Genomic DNA, 14538 nt, shown 5'->3' with positions numbered 1-14538 from the left:
TCTCTCAGGCGCGTTACTGCTCCGCCTCGGCGGGAAGGGCCCGGTTCCCGGCGCTGGGGTCGAACCCGCGACCTCGCAGCCGGGGGCAGCGCGGAGCCCCGGCGCCACGGCACCCGCAAAGCACGACGGGCCCCCAGCAGCGCCCGCTCTGCCGGCAGCCCGCCAATCGCCGCCCCGGCCCTCGGGACGGGCCAATCAGCGGCGCCGCGACCGGGGAGGTGCGATCGGGGCGGGGCAGCCTGTGCGTCGCACCCAGAGGAGGGCGGAAAGGCGGGAGACGCCATCTTGGTGTGGGGCAGAGGAGCTCTTCTTAAAGCGCCAGCGCTCCATCCCGCAGGGGTTGGGTGAGGGCGTTCGGCGGGCGGGAGCCATCCTTAAATATGGGGGAGAAACAGGAACTTTTGTGCGTGTCTGCGTGTGCCCCGCTGTGTCTGACCCACCGGCGGCGTGCGAGGCCCGGGTGTCACGCCCGGGAGCTTCAAGGAGCGGCGGCCGCTTTAAGAGCAGCGGGGCGGTGGGAGCGGAGGGGCGGGGCGTCGGTGACGTCACCGCATGACTGTGTTTTTATGAATGAAAAGAATCCGCGGGTGAGTAATCGCGGGGAGCGGGGTTGGAGGCGTCGCCCGACGGCACGACCCGGCAGCGGCCCCGTGGCACCAGCGCAGCCCCTCGGTAATTACGGGACGGGATCGGAGGGGAGAAACACCCCCAGGGTGCTCCCTCCGCGTCCGGCTTCACCCACCCCACTCCCCCCGCGCGGGGTCTGGCACCGGCTGGAGGCCGCTGCCCCGCCGCCCGCATCGGGACGGGGAGGGATGGGATGGGATGGGATGAGGGGTGTCCGTGCTCGGGATCATCCGCGCTTCCCTCCCGCCTTCTGGCCACCGCCCCGCAGAGAGCCAACGCGGCTCCCCCGGCTCCGACGGCGGCTCCTCGGCTCGGATTGCATCAGCTTCCAGCCCGCCCGGCTCCACCTTTCCCGCCGCCCCCCCCCCCCCCAGCCCCTCACCTCCCCGGCCCGGCCCCCATCGCCCCTCCGGGGGTCTGCTAGCGCGGAGGAGGCGCCCCTCGGCGGGGAGCGGCTACCGAGCTGCAGCCCGGGCTCCCGGCCCGCTCCCCGCTCTCCTAAACCCAGGGAGCGGAGGGACCGGCCGCCGGCGAGGGGACAAGCGCCGCTTCCTTGATTTTCCCCCTCCCGGGCTGCTGAATCACGGGGAGGCCGCGGTCCCCGCCTTGCGCCCCCCGAGCCCGTGGACACCCGGCGCTGGGATGGCGATTGGGAGCCGCAGTGCCCACGCCCGCGGAGCCCGCGGCAGGTGGGGGGAGGCACCTCGGCGCGGGTCCCGGCTGCGTGGCTTAGCCCCTGTTTTGCACCGTGGGGCTGCTGCTTTTACTTTCCTTTCAGCCCTGGGCGGATCTCACCCGGATTTCCTCCCCGAGAGGAAGCCTCAGGCGCTCCCTTTCCCCGGCAGCCGGCTGGGGCATTTCGGGTCCCCCGGTCAAAGCAGCATCCTGACCGCCTCGGGGTGGGATGAAGAGTCCAGCCTTCCCCCGTGACTGTTATGTTTTGCAGTCATTATTACTATCATCGTTGTTGTTAAGTACTGTTAAAGGAATAGGGATGAGTTCTGTGGCCGGCGGTGGGGACATGGGCAGGGGGCAGCAGGGCTGGTGCCCTCTGTGCCGAGGTGAGTGGCACAGGGCTGGCAGTAACCAGCTTTTCTCCTGATTGCTCTGCAGGGCCAGTGTGAGGCAAGGATGGCTGCCGATGGACTTGCCAGCAAGGCCCTAAAGGTGAGCGCTAGAGGAATGAGGGGTCTAGGGGTAACAGGGTTGGTTTTGGGGGTCTCAGGTGATGGCCCCTCTCTCTGGCAGGTGAAGCGGGAGCTGGGGGAGAACACGCCACTCCTGTCAGATGAGGAGCTGATGGGGCTGTCGGTGCGGGAGCTCAACCACCACCTGCGGGGCCTCTCCAAGGAGGAGGTGGCGAGGCTGAAGCAGCGCCGGCGGACGCTGAAGAACCGGGGTTACGCCGCCAGCTGCCGGGTGAAGCGTGTGTGCCAGAAGGAAGAGCTGCAGAAGCAGAAGATGGAGCTGGAGTGGGAGGTGGACAAGCTGGCTCGGGAGAATGCTGCCATGCGTCTGGAGCTCGACACCCTCCGCGGCAAGTACGAGGCCCTGCAGGGCTTTGCCCGCACTGTGGCTGCCCATGGCCCCCCTGCCAAGGTGGCCACCGCCAGCGTCATCACCATCGTCAAGTCTGGTGCCAACCAGGCCGCCTACTCCTAGTGCTGGCCTCCATTCCCCGGCCTGGCACAGTCTTCCCGGGGTGCCTTCCCCCACCAGTTGCCTCCCACCCCTTCCCCAACCTCCTCCCTGCCAGGACCTGTGCCTGAAATCCTCCTTCTCCCATCCCTTGACCTCCAGCTCCCCCACGCGGGGGGGGGGGGGGGGGCTGCTACAGTTTGGGTGCTAGGGTGGAGGACAGGACCCCATCAGTGAACCCCAAAGCCCTGCAGCCCTTTTCCCTCTGGGGGCACAGGTAGAAGAGTGTGAGCCTGTGCAGGCAGCAGTGGGGAAGCATCCCACGGCTCCAAGCTGGCAGGAAAACCCCAAGCGCCTCATTTCTTTGGGGAAGGCATGGGAGAGCCGAGCATGGGCCAGGCACTCCCAGGAGCATGTACCAGGATGGGAAAGGCAAGGAGGGAGCAAGGGATAGAAGGAATAGGATGGAGAAAGGATATCAGCATTAGCCCCAGAATTTGGACCCTGGCTGGAGCAGGGGTAGATGTAGCAGCATGGTTGAGAGTCTAAGGATGGAGGTGGTGAGGGAAGGTGACGTGTCAGAGTGTAAGAGAAAGTAGCTGCAGGTTGGTGGCTGGTAAGGGTAAGCAGGATGGGAAAGTGCTGTGGCAGCCTGCGGTGCTGCAGAGGTGATGGTGATGAAGGCAGGCAGGGGAAAGCTGGGGGATGTGAGTGGGAGAAGCAGTGGTACTGGTTTATCTTTCTCCATCATGCACATCCTTCACGCCTCTTCCTGCCTATGGGTTGCTCAGCCCAGCTGGGTGTCTCCAAAATGCAGCAGCACTGGCAGGAAGGAAGTGGAGGCAGCTGGAGCAGAGATAAACAGTTTTGCTCAGCACAGGCCAGCTTGCACTGCCCCACCAAGCACTCCCCAGTGCCCCACTGCCAACAAAGCCCATGCAAAGGTGCTCCTGACCCCTGAGAGCCAGAGCTGTGGAGGTGGAGGTACAGGAGGTAGGAAGCAGGCACAGAGAGCATCCGTGCTTCTGGGAGCTGCCTGGCAGGCAGGTAGGCTCCTGCCCTTGATTTTCCTCCAGCTTGGACACCCATGTGGGACAACCAGCTTCTTCCACAGGCTGAAATGCTGCGGAAGAGTTGTGTTTGCTAAATACAGGCAGCACGGGGAGGTAATGGGAGGCAGACCCTCAATGGCATCTGCTGCTGTAGATGATCCCCCCCTTTCTGCCCTTCTGCTCACGCCAGCCATCCTTGGTTGCAGCCTCCATCCCCTCCCCAGAGAGAGGTGCCCACCACTGGTGGAGGGGGCACTGTGGTTCGCACACCCCCACCCTGACTCCTCTTGGGTTTATTTATTGCACGAACATAAGTTATTTTCACGTCCTCTTTGCCATTCCGCCTCTCGGCACAGCCAGGATGTTGGTACAGAGCCGTACTTTATATTTTATATATACAAATCACATTTTATCTTATATAGAGAAAAAAATATACTTATTTATTTTCTGACTTACAGTATGTGTCCTACCTGACTCCTCTGTATTTTGTAGACTTTACAAATAAAGCAAGTTCTTTGTCGTTGGGTTTTTTTTCCACAGCAAGAGTGTGTTTGGTCATTCTGAAACTTGAGGACAGAGCTGTCTCTGTGAGAGTGGCTTTCTGGCTCCCTCTAGCTTTGCTGCAGGATGTGCTCAAGAACGTACCTGAAAGTAGATGGGGCTGGGGGGCAGCTTATGACTTTTTAGAGCAAACACAGATTATTAGAGTCACAGGCTGGTTTGTGTTGGGGAAGGGACCTTAAAGCTCACCCAGTTCCAACCCCCTGCCATGGGCAGGGACACCTTGCACTAGGCCAGGTTGCTCCAAGCCCTGTCCAGCCTGGCCTTGAACATTGCCAGGGATGGGGCAGCCACGGCTTCTCTGGGCACTGTGCCAGGGCCTCACCACCCTCGGAGGGAAGAATTTCTACCTTATATCTAATCTAAATCTCCCCGCTTTCAGTCTAAAGTCATTCCCCCTTTTCCTGTCACTATATGTGCTTGTAAAAAGCCCGTCTCCAGGTTTCTCATAGGCCCCCTTTAGGTATTGGAAGGCTGTTACAAGATCTCACACGAGCCTTTTCTTCTCAAAGTTTATAGGCTCTGGAAGGGCTCAGGCAGCCAGCTGATAATCATCCCCCAAAGCTTTTGCTTTCAGGAGCAGTTTGGCTGCAGTGAATCTTGTTTCCTAAGAAAGATAATGCTTTTCACTAGAAAAATTCCTTCCAGGCTGCCCTTGCACCTGCTGCAGGAGGAGAGACAGGTGACATCAGAGCAGCTCTCCCCAAAACCTCCCCTGCAGGGTGACCTCACCAGCAAGGAGGAAAGCAGAGAGCTCATGTCTGTGGGTGGCAGGAGAAGGGGAAGGAAGTGTGGTAGGTGCCTTACCCAGAGGTGAAGCTTGACATCCTCCCAAGGGGAAAACCTGCCTTTCCTTGGAACAGAAGTAGAAGTGATGAGCATGTTCCCTGATGCTGGGTCCCAGCCTGCCAGCATCTTGGAGTGCTCACACAGTGGTTCCAGGTTTTATGTTCATATTCCTTCTGCTACTGCAAACTGCCCCAGCCCGCCACTGCTCACAGAAATACAACACAGAGCTGCTGCTTGCTGGAACCTATGTCAGAGACAGCAGCCCTCTTTCTCCTAGAGGTGTTTCACACTGAGCATCCCAAGATCAGGATCCATCTGTGCTCCAGGGTTTTGACAAATATGTTTTGCTTCTGCCTTGGGCCGTCAGTGACATTTCAGCCCCAGGCTGGTATAAGGGCTGCTTCTCATTGCATGAAGGTTCCCTCCCTAAAACAAGACTAGAAGGACAAGACCCACTGAGCCTCAGCCCCTGCAATAAGCAAAAGCTCAAGCTCGCTTCAGAGAAGCCATCCAGACAGCACCACGCAGAGGCAGCTTAAGTACAATCTATATTATCTCTATATTTTTATTTGTCATCATATTTGCTCATTTCTGCAGAGTATAATGTCACAAAGACCAAAATAGAGAGAGCGGCTTGTCGCTGAGCTCACATCAGTTAAACACAATAGGTACAAAACTAGGTGACTCTGTCTTATTTATCATACTTTTTTTTTTTCAGTCATTTATATACAAAGAACTACTCTATATGGAAAAATAATAAACAAATCCCATGGCTATGTTACATGGTAAACAAAAAAGGAAGGAAGGAAGGAGAGGGGAAGCAGGTGAGGGAAAGCAGTTCCAAGGGCTTATTCCTGGAACCAACAGATTTGTTGGGGCCCTGGGCTACTGCAAGCAGACCTGAAAGACCATGGATGCCTTGGCCACCTTGGTCTCAAACTCCGGGTCTTCTACTTGCTCCTCCAAGTCAGAGCAGCATTGGAGCCAGTCCTTGCTCTGGCATGTGCCTGTGGTGAGGGAGAGCAGGAAGCTCAGAGATGATTTTGTGTGGTGTCAAAAAATACCTATGTATATAAAACTATAACACATGGCAGCTGACTGTTGTTTGGGCACTAGTTTTTCACCAGGTCTCTCCAAAGGCAACTAGTGCAAAAGGGTTCTACTTGAAACCACTACACACAAGAAGCTTTGAAAATACCCAGATCCTCTGCAGCATGTGTATGCAGCATACAGTTCAAAATCTCTAAAAATAATAGTAATAAAAAGCTCCCCCAAGCCTGGATCACCTTCAAACTCAAAGGGGCAACCCCAGAGAGTTCAGAACTCAGCCACCTGATGCAACAAAGACTGGGGACAATCACCAATGAAGTGACACTGGGACATCATCAAGGCCTGCAAATGCAAGGGGAGGGGAGGAAGGGATCGTGTCCCACGCCCCGCTTTCCTAAGAGAGACTCACCCTAAAGGACTGTTAATCAGAACCATGGAAGATATTAGGAAAGCCCATTCAATCTTCAGTCCTGCTTTCCAGGCGTGAGGAGAAGGAGTTTTACATCAAGCCCACATGGAGCTTGGCAGCCAGCATTTGTGTGCCCTTTTAACCAGTGACAGGTTTAGGAAACGCAGTAATAAACTGCATGGCATCACAGGAGGTGTGCACATGGGGAACTCTAGCAGCAGAGAAGCTGCTGGATCCACTGGTCCTGCTTCAACAGTCAGCACCGCTGCCCCCACCTGCTTCACCACCCTCCCAGACACGAGTAGAGAAGGAGACACTGCCCTGACATTGTCCTTAGGCCTTCCCCTATCCTATCCTCATGGCAGGGAGCAAACCTGCCTCTCTTCAAGCCTTTCTCCTCCTGCTCCTGACTGCAGGCTTCTGGCAGGGGTGCTGAGGAAATGAGGTGCTCTTTGCTCACAATTACTTCTGAGAAAGTGAATCAAGCACATAGATTAGGATACAAGAGGAAAGGTGAACTCCAGCTGGTAAACCCCCTGTTCTCCCAGCAGAGCAATGGGGGGCAATCTGGGAATGCACAGGTCTGCTGACAGCACGGTAGGCATCAAGCAGGAGAGGAACAGAGAAACTGCAGCCAAGAGCACAGAAGCTTGCTCCAACCCCTCCATTTGCTTCCTGCATGAGGGTACGGGGCATCTGATCCACAGTACTTGAGTGTGCTTCCCTGCTCCTACCCTAGACAATTTTAAGCGAGCAAGAGTCATTTCCTGGTCCCTGGATAGATCTACAGAGGGATCATTTTGTTTTTATTTGGCTCCACTAAATACCTAGGGGCCAAACCAAAAACCCAACAAAAGCAAGGGGAAGCTTCTTTTCCCACTCTCATGGATTCTGGGTCCATCCTTGGTAACAATGCAGTTGCGGAAGGGCCTGTGAAATGTGCAGGAGAAACTGCTGCTTGGAAAACTATGAGGGATAACTTGAACCAGAGAGATCATGTCAGGTTTCAAGTCTGCTCCAGTTTGGCCTGGAACAGCTATGGAGATAAAAAGCAAAGGAGTGTACAACATCCCTTCCAGCTTAAGGGCAAAACCTGTGCAGCTCAAAGGGGAAGTCAGTGATGACCAGTGCAGGGAGAGCTACTTGCAAGACCAGGACCTGCTTGGGCAGCTACCTGGTGCAACCCACACCTTTAAGAGGGGCAGCTATGTCAGTGGGGGACAGGAAACAAGAAGAAAAAGGGTTCTAGTGTTCACGTATCTTCCTTTCCCAAAGAAGGATGAAAGGACCAGAGCTCTACAGATTTCCACCAGCTATCACAGCCAATCCTCAGTCTTGTCAGTAGAAGACAGATGCTCCAGGGAGGCTTCTTGCCACCAGAATCATAGAATCAGAGAGGAATGCAGGTGAGATGGAAAGCTTAGACACCTGGCGATTAGAAAACCCTGCCATTGTGATACAGCAATTCCATCCCTGCTGAGCTTCAACATGTATCAGCTTTGACGGGGAGCAGGGGAGATGCAGGATGCAGAGGAACAGGACAAAAGTCTTTTTAATCCCCTGCTCACTCAAGTACAGGACTGCACAACCAGGTGAGTAGTGGGTGAGGGCAGATGTTCCTTTCTAAGCATTCAAGGCAATGACTACAGAGAGACCAGTGTCTGGTGTGGTCCTCAGGAATGCTTATCGCTGCATCCTGATCGCACTTCCCAAGGATCACAGAGGCGTTAGTACCAGGGAGCTGGGGGAGAAAACTGTGCCTACATCAACCATTCAGGAAGAGGAATACAGGTCAGGTTATCCAGCTGGAAAAAAACACAAAAACGTTTTTGGCCACAACTCCAGGCTCTGGCCAGTCACAGTCCACACCAAGCTGGGCAGGTGTGGGATGCCAGAGCCCTAAACCCTGGAGCTTTGCTTCAATGGATTCCAGTCAATTGCTGCTGTAAGGAACGGGCTCGAGAACAGAGTCTTGGCCATTCCCCCACCTCCGCACCACTCATCGTGTCCATGCCCACAAAAGCTAATGGGAAGTGCCCATTTCTGCAATCTGCACTCTCTAGGAAGTGATATGACTTGTTTCTGCTTCAATAAATTAAAAAGGAACCACCAAATCAACAGAAGAAAAATGACAGCCTGTGCCAGCAGCTTCCCCTACTAGAATTCATCGTCGGAGCTCAGCAAGAGGGTCTTCTCGTTGTCACGGGCACCCGAGCAGCTGTGGGAACGCGAGATAACGTGGCTACCATTGCGCCAGGGGGGACCATGCTCCAGCGTTGACTGCTGGGTGTACTGCTGGTAGGCTGGGGAGAAGTTGTGGATCGCATCTTGGACAATGTCGTGGGGGTTCATGGTCTCCTTGAGGCTGCTGGAGATGCTCTTCATGGGAGCACAGCGACCTGTTGGGGCAAGATGGGGAGGGACAAGTGAAGAATACTGCTGCCTTCCCCACACCCCATAACATAAAGGTGAGGAGAACAGGGAACATGCAATCCTACATCCTGGAGACTTCCAGACTTTTCAGACTTCCTTAAGCAGCTGCTGAGGAAATGCCACACAAACTGTCAGGTTTTACCAGTAGTGCTCCTAAATCCAGCCCCTTTTAGCCAAGTGAATCTGCCTCAGAACCACATGGGGGACATTCCATGAGAATGGGATATACCCACAGCAACAACCTCCACTGTGCACTACCTGTGCTGGCTTGGATGAAGACAGTCAGGTAGGGAGGTGCTCATGTAAAGAGTTTCAGAAGACAAAAACTAAGGAAATTCTAAAAACAAAGGAGAAATGGCATTCACCATTCCTACTCACTGGAAATTAGACTGATAGGCAGTTTTGAGGTGCCCACAGGAAACTGACCATGAAAGTGGAAAGCAGTGGAGGGAAAGGGGGGGAACAGGCAGTACTAGGGGCACTCCACAGCTGGAAGGTGTCACAGGGGTACCATGAAGGAAGCAACAGTTGGAGACTGTCCCACCCAAGTGCTGAGCACAGAGGAAGGCCGTGTGTCCTTCTAAGAGCTGCCATTTCTCTTGGCTTCTAGGTTCCATTTCCAGCATGGGCTTTTGGCTCCGCTCATGCTGGGAATGAGCTCCCCAGATGACCAAAGCATGCTGATCATCTGTGGCAATTATGAAAGTGAAGGGAGGCCAGGGTGAGAGAGCAAACCAGCTCATTCACAGCCCATGCAACTCTCTGGAGAGACAGTCACATAGTCCTGACAGAAACGCTCTCAACAGGCGTTATGCCACTGCCCAGACAACCCTAAAGCAGCTGTGTGAGGCAGTCAAGTTACAGACCTACAAGGAAGGGTAAACAAGGGACAGAGCAGGCAGTAGGCAGGCTGGGAATCAGGGCAGAAAAGGATCCAGTTAAAAACCAACGGAGACAAACACATAGGGCATGCTGTACCTACCGTATGGTCCATATGATGGAACAGCTGCATCAGGGACCAGTAGCCAAAGCAAGGGAAAGAGAAAAGGGAGAGGAGAAACAGAGAAAGAGAGAGAGAGAGAGGAAATAACAAGAACTGAACAAGACCCACCACTCATACATCTCCCACTCTACTGGCCAGTGCTTTACCCTTTCATCATCCACAAATCTCATCTCCCGCAGCTGTGACCACTGTCCTTCCAAAACCTCTGGGGCTGGCTGGGATGAAGGGATCATCTACATTAAGACTGGCCAAGGGCTGCTGTTTTCCCACAGCTCAGTGCAGAGTCTTCCCAGAAGGATGGAATCCCTTTATTTAGAGAATACTGAATGTACTTGTACCACTGGGCATGAAAGCCCCCTTTTCCCAGAGATAACATCCACCTCCCTTTTCCCCAGAATAAGACTTCCAGCAGCCCAGCCCAGACAAAGTCATTACAGGAACATCCTCCTCCTCTGAGCCAAACATGTTGCCAAAGCACAGCCTCATCTTCCTGAACCAGATTCAAAACAGAGCTGTTTCAGGCCCTGTCCCTCCTGCCTTCAGTCTGTTGCACAATCTGAAGCAATGGAGTTCCCCTTTGGGGAGACAGGAAGAAGGACAAGCCCACTCTATGAAAAGGATGCAACTTCTTGCAGCTCTCAGGTCTGCAACAAGCTGTCGTGGGTGGCATACTGGGGAACTGAAAAGGGAACAGTGCAATTCAGGCAAGGTTTCTGCCCTGCAGACCTGTTGCACAATGGATCTGTTCAGACACCATAGGAGAGGATGTGATGTTTTCCAAGCATTCAGGTTGGGAGTCATATCACTGTGTTGGCTGTCAGAGGGACCAGTCTCCACCCAGTATTACTACCAAATAGACATGCCATATGCACTGGCATACTTCTTACCTTGGGCATCAAGTCTCTTGTCCACATACACCTTGTATGTGAAGGCATGGCGCAGGGCGATGGCTGCAAAGAACATCTCTACACAAATGATGAAGTCCTGATATCCAGCAGCTACTGTGCCTTCACCCACAAACACATTGGCAGAGTGGATTTTGGGGATGGCACCACACTTTTCCAAGATGGCCAACAGCATACCTAAACAAAGCGACAAGCTCATGTAAATGCAGAAAATGTGACTGCATACTAACTGTAAGGAACTGGAATAGCTATCTGTGCTGTATGCCCTAGATCAAACCCATTTAACACAGGAGCTACAAAGCATGCTAGATACTACCACCTACACTCAGATGTACAACAGAGAAAAAAGGAATAAATGAGACAAATATTTTAAGCAGGTTCAGATGCCTCATGTAAAGAATGTTCGAACACTGAAGACACTCTTCTATTCTCAGCTGACGCATAATCTGTGGAATTAGCTGCTGCAGGATGCAACCAAGTCCAAAAGGGTGAGAAGTGGTCAGATATTTCTGTGATCTCAGCTCTTCCACTAGTTAGAGTGGAAAAATGAAGTAACTGAGCTTTTCATTTAAGCATAAAGCATTTTTGACACACCACTGCAAGAAGGATGTTTCTCCCTGTTCATAGCCAGCTGGCTGAAGAATTCCAGAGAAGGCAGAAAGTGTATGACCAGAAGTCTCAAGATGATAAACTAGACAGCTTATTAGTTTGTCTGTAAACAGGGATGATGGGCCATATTCCAACAGCCTAAATTCCACCTAATTTCCTACTCAATTAGTCTTTGAAGTACAACCGAGTAAACCAAAGTAGGGCACTCAACAGGGAAATGCTTAAAGCCAATTAGTAGGAAGCACTAAGCCCAGGTGGAATTTCAGCTTTCTGAATGTGCCTCTGCATCACGCATACATATTCTGAATGCCCTTCCACTCGGTGATGGTTCTGTGGCAGCACACACTGCACTCACATGAATCACAGACATGCCATTAAAATTTTATTTCTAGAGACTAAAAGTACTACAAATTTTTAGATCAAATTTGGCACCATGCAGATAAATGGCACCATGCAGATAAAACGTTGGCAGCTTGTGTTTTATGATTGTTCCAGTAATGGAAAGGACTCTCTATCCAAACAGCTGATTTTGCCAGGCAGATACAAGTGTGCACATGCACAGAGAAAGTGAAGATTCAGAAACAAAGAGGAAAATGAGCAAAACAGGTTTCCCAGAGAAAAGCAATGAAAGACAATAAACCAAACATAGTAATAGCAGAAAGACATTCTGGCTGTTAATCACTGTCTGCTCTATCAACTCTAGTGTCCGAGCCCCTGCAGAGAACTCTTTGTGCCTACCACAGGAAGGGAAAAGCAGCTCACCTTGCCAGAAGGACAGGAAGATGACAGACTTCACCATGAAGAACTTCAGGACTGGGCTATAGGGACTAAGCAGTTCACGTGTGGCAAAGTAGAAAAGGAACAGGGCATACAGTGCCAGGCTGACAGAGATGTTGTAGATGATCGTCACATAGAGGTAGCCACTGGTTACACTGAAAAGACAAGATAGACAAATGCCTGAGATTTCAGCCTGAGATTTTCCCCTTGCCACTCTCACTGGGAAGTTCTAAGACTCCATTTGCTTCCTGGCTCCCTGTCCCACTCCCTCCCCCAAACACAGGTAAGAAAAACCTGAAGCCAACAGGCTTACCTCTGCCCTCTTTTCTCACGTGAATATTCAGCCTGTGTTGTCCCTCTGTCTTTTCCCAGAGCCCAGCACACACATGGACAATAAGGCCAGCTAGACAGAGGAGGTCCAGCCAAGGCTTGCATGCTAGACAAACAAACTTACTCAAAGTCACCATCCTGGTACTTGCCAAAGGCCTGAAGGATGACTGTGCTGATTGCCATGAGGGGCTTCACCACACAGAACTGCAGGGTAGCCTACAGGAATGAAAGAGAAAAAATGAGAAAGCAGGAGGTGCAAAAAGCCAAGTTCCCAAGCCAGCACCACAATGGAGTGTCCACTGGGACAACTCAGCAAGGCAACACAATCCAGCCTCACCAAGGAGTCTGACCCCACCACTTGCTATCGATGGGATACTGGGAAGGGAAGCAAACTCCAATCCATGGCTACCATAAAGCTAGGCAAAAAGGTCCCCTGGATGGGATGGAGGGGAATCCAACTCTCTTGAGGAGGCACTTTGACAACTGCCACCATATTAAGGAATTTGTACACACAGCAACATGTGTTGCCAAACAGAAGTTAAGAGCTATTCTGTTGTCACCAACACAACCTTTACTGAATCTCCCCAAAGACTCCATGGCACTTGGGATCAGCTCTATCCATTCTGCCAATATAAATCAGTGCTCCTACTGGGATGACTCCTCTCTCAAAGCCACCCCATTCTTCACCTTTCTGGAGACACTGAACTTCAAGGTCCTAAGAAAGCAGAGAGTTATGACCCCAAAAATGTCACCTGTATCTCCCTGAACTAGGCTGGACAGCCTGGGCAGGTGCTGACCTGTGCACATGTGGGGAGGGCTGTGCATGGAAAGAAGGCAAAACCAAGCATGAATAATTGCTTTGGATACGATGCAATTTGTTAGTGGTCATAAGACTTCAAGGAGATTAAAAACCCCAGCACATGCCAGTTAGTGAGTCACTGTAAATATGTGAACTGGAAAAGGTCAAGCTAATTGGTAAACAACTCTGTCCTCTAAGCTTCCCCTCCTTCCAATCTGGGGATGTTTTAACCATTTCCCTGTAATTCAAACCACCACATTCTATTTTTAGTTGCTTCCCTAGAAGATGCTACAGCATACAGGAAGCACATGGATGGTGTGTGACCCATCTGTGCGGGTCACCAGACACAGGCCCAGCAGAGAATCTTGATCAAGATATCTTGAAGGACACAAGCTGTCCAAATTTTACACCACAGCCTCCAGCACACCACCCAACTGCTGGAGAGCCACAGGCAATGCAGCCAGACTCTGACCCACAGTTCAGAACAGCTTGGGGTAACAGTGAAAGTGGAAAGAAGGAATGGTTATAACAGATTCTTTCAGGATGAAAGGGGCTGGAAAGACCAGAAAATGAGCAGGTGGCAGTGGGAGGCAACAAGAGTCCTGAAGATGCTGAGGATGGATAAAACCGGCAAGGTGCTCCTTCCAGTATATTTCGCTGCCTGATCATAGTGATGGTGGATACTGCACACATCTGCATTGAGATTTGCTCTGCTGCCCTTTGGCACCTGCCTTCCCAAGAAATTGCCTTGATAGGTCTTACTCAGCAATACTGGAAGTACTAGAAAAGTGAATCTTGGTGTCAAAAATTTCTCCCCAAGGTAACATAAACTCAAGTCAAGAGGACAGAAGTATTTAAACATCCCTTTGCAAGACACCTCCCTTACAGCCTCCTCAGCAGACTTAGCAGTTTGCAAAGGGCAGGCCTGACTATAAGAATTGCTGCCAGACAGCAGCAAAAGAAAAGCGAAACATCCACGCAAGCCAGTTACCAGATGAGTTGAGGAATTGCAGGTGGCCAGCAGAACCTCCCCCCACCAAAAAAAAAGGTGCTTCTAGTCCTCACTGTGAGAAAAACTTTCCAAACACAGCCAGTGCAACCCATGTGGAGATAACTGCCAGAGTGAAATGGGAAAGAAGAGGCCTAAGGGAAATCATTTCCCCAACACTCATTCAACCTTGATGTGCTTATGACATATTTAAAAGGCAAAAGTTAACATTAGAAGCAAAAAGAACAGGTAAATGCATTGAATCAAAAGGTGTACAAGTGAAGCCAGGGAGAAACAGGTGAAACAGCACCGTGGGAGCAGATTAGAAAATAAAGCATCAAGGAAGAAAACGTAAAAGCCATGAGGACAGAGAATGGGACAGAGAGAAACAGAAGAGAGAAAATAAAGATGTGGTCCTTTGAAAAAGGTCAATTGTGCTGCAGTGATTAACACTGGGTATTACTGTGAGGCTGCATTGTACCTTTGATATTTCTGCACACTGCTAAAACACAAAAGAAGGGTCTTGATGTGGAGGAGAAGCTGGGGCAGATCTACACCCAGTGACTGG

The 14538-nt window shown here is 52.0% G+C and overlaps 2 protein-coding genes across 6 annotated transcripts in view; one reads left to right on the top strand and one right to left on the bottom strand.

The window, feature by feature from the left end:
- The first annotated feature begins 529 nt into the window (after window positions 1-529).
- Window positions 530-3856, top strand: MAFF (MAF bZIP transcription factor F). Of its 3 annotated transcripts, none has more exons than XM_062620510.1 (3): window positions 530-587; window positions 1741-1794; window positions 1876-3856. In XM_062620510.1, the coding sequence occupies exons 1-3, from the start codon at window positions 567-569 to the stop codon at window positions 2287-2289; spliced, it is 489 nt and encodes a 162-aa protein (XP_062476494.1). In that variant the 5' UTR covers window positions 530-566; the 3' UTR covers window positions 2290-3856. The 3 variants fall into 3 exon arrangements, with proteins under 3 accessions (XP_062476494.1, XP_062476495.1, XP_062476496.1); XM_062620511.1 differs by having other exon boundaries at window positions 533-672; XM_062620512.1 differs by lacking the exon at window positions 530-587 and adding an exon at window positions 849-1316.
- Window positions 3857-5207: 1351 nt separating this feature from the next.
- The window catches only part of TMEM184B (transmembrane protein 184B), a 30429-nt gene continuing 21098 nt past the window's right edge, over window positions 5208-14538 (bottom strand). For 2 of the 3 annotated variants that reach the window (XM_062620542.1, XM_062620540.1), the window contains exons 5-9: window positions 12308-12399; window positions 11839-12008; window positions 10450-10644; window positions 9542-9565; window positions 5208-8525 (exon numbers count right to left, since the gene is read on the bottom strand). In XM_062620542.1, coding sequence (XP_062476526.1) covers window positions 8284-8525; window positions 9542-9565; window positions 10450-10644; window positions 11839-12008; window positions 12308-12399 — 723 coding nt within the window. In that variant the 3' untranslated portion in view covers window positions 5208-8283. The remainder of the gene's footprint in view (window positions 8526-9541; window positions 9566-10449; window positions 10645-11838; window positions 12009-12307; window positions 12400-14538) is intronic. The other variant, XM_062620541.1, reaches the window with a different exon arrangement.

This window comes from Pezoporus occidentalis, unplaced genomic scaffold, assembly GCF_034315485.1.
Source record: "Pezoporus occidentalis ecotype Australia unplaced genomic scaffold, CSIRO_AGI_Poc_V1 ctg221, whole genome shotgun sequence".
Classification (NCBI taxonomy): domain Eukaryota; kingdom Metazoa; phylum Chordata; class Aves; order Psittaciformes; family Psittacidae; genus Pezoporus; species Pezoporus occidentalis.
This window is presented reverse-complemented; position numbering and strand designations above follow the sequence as displayed.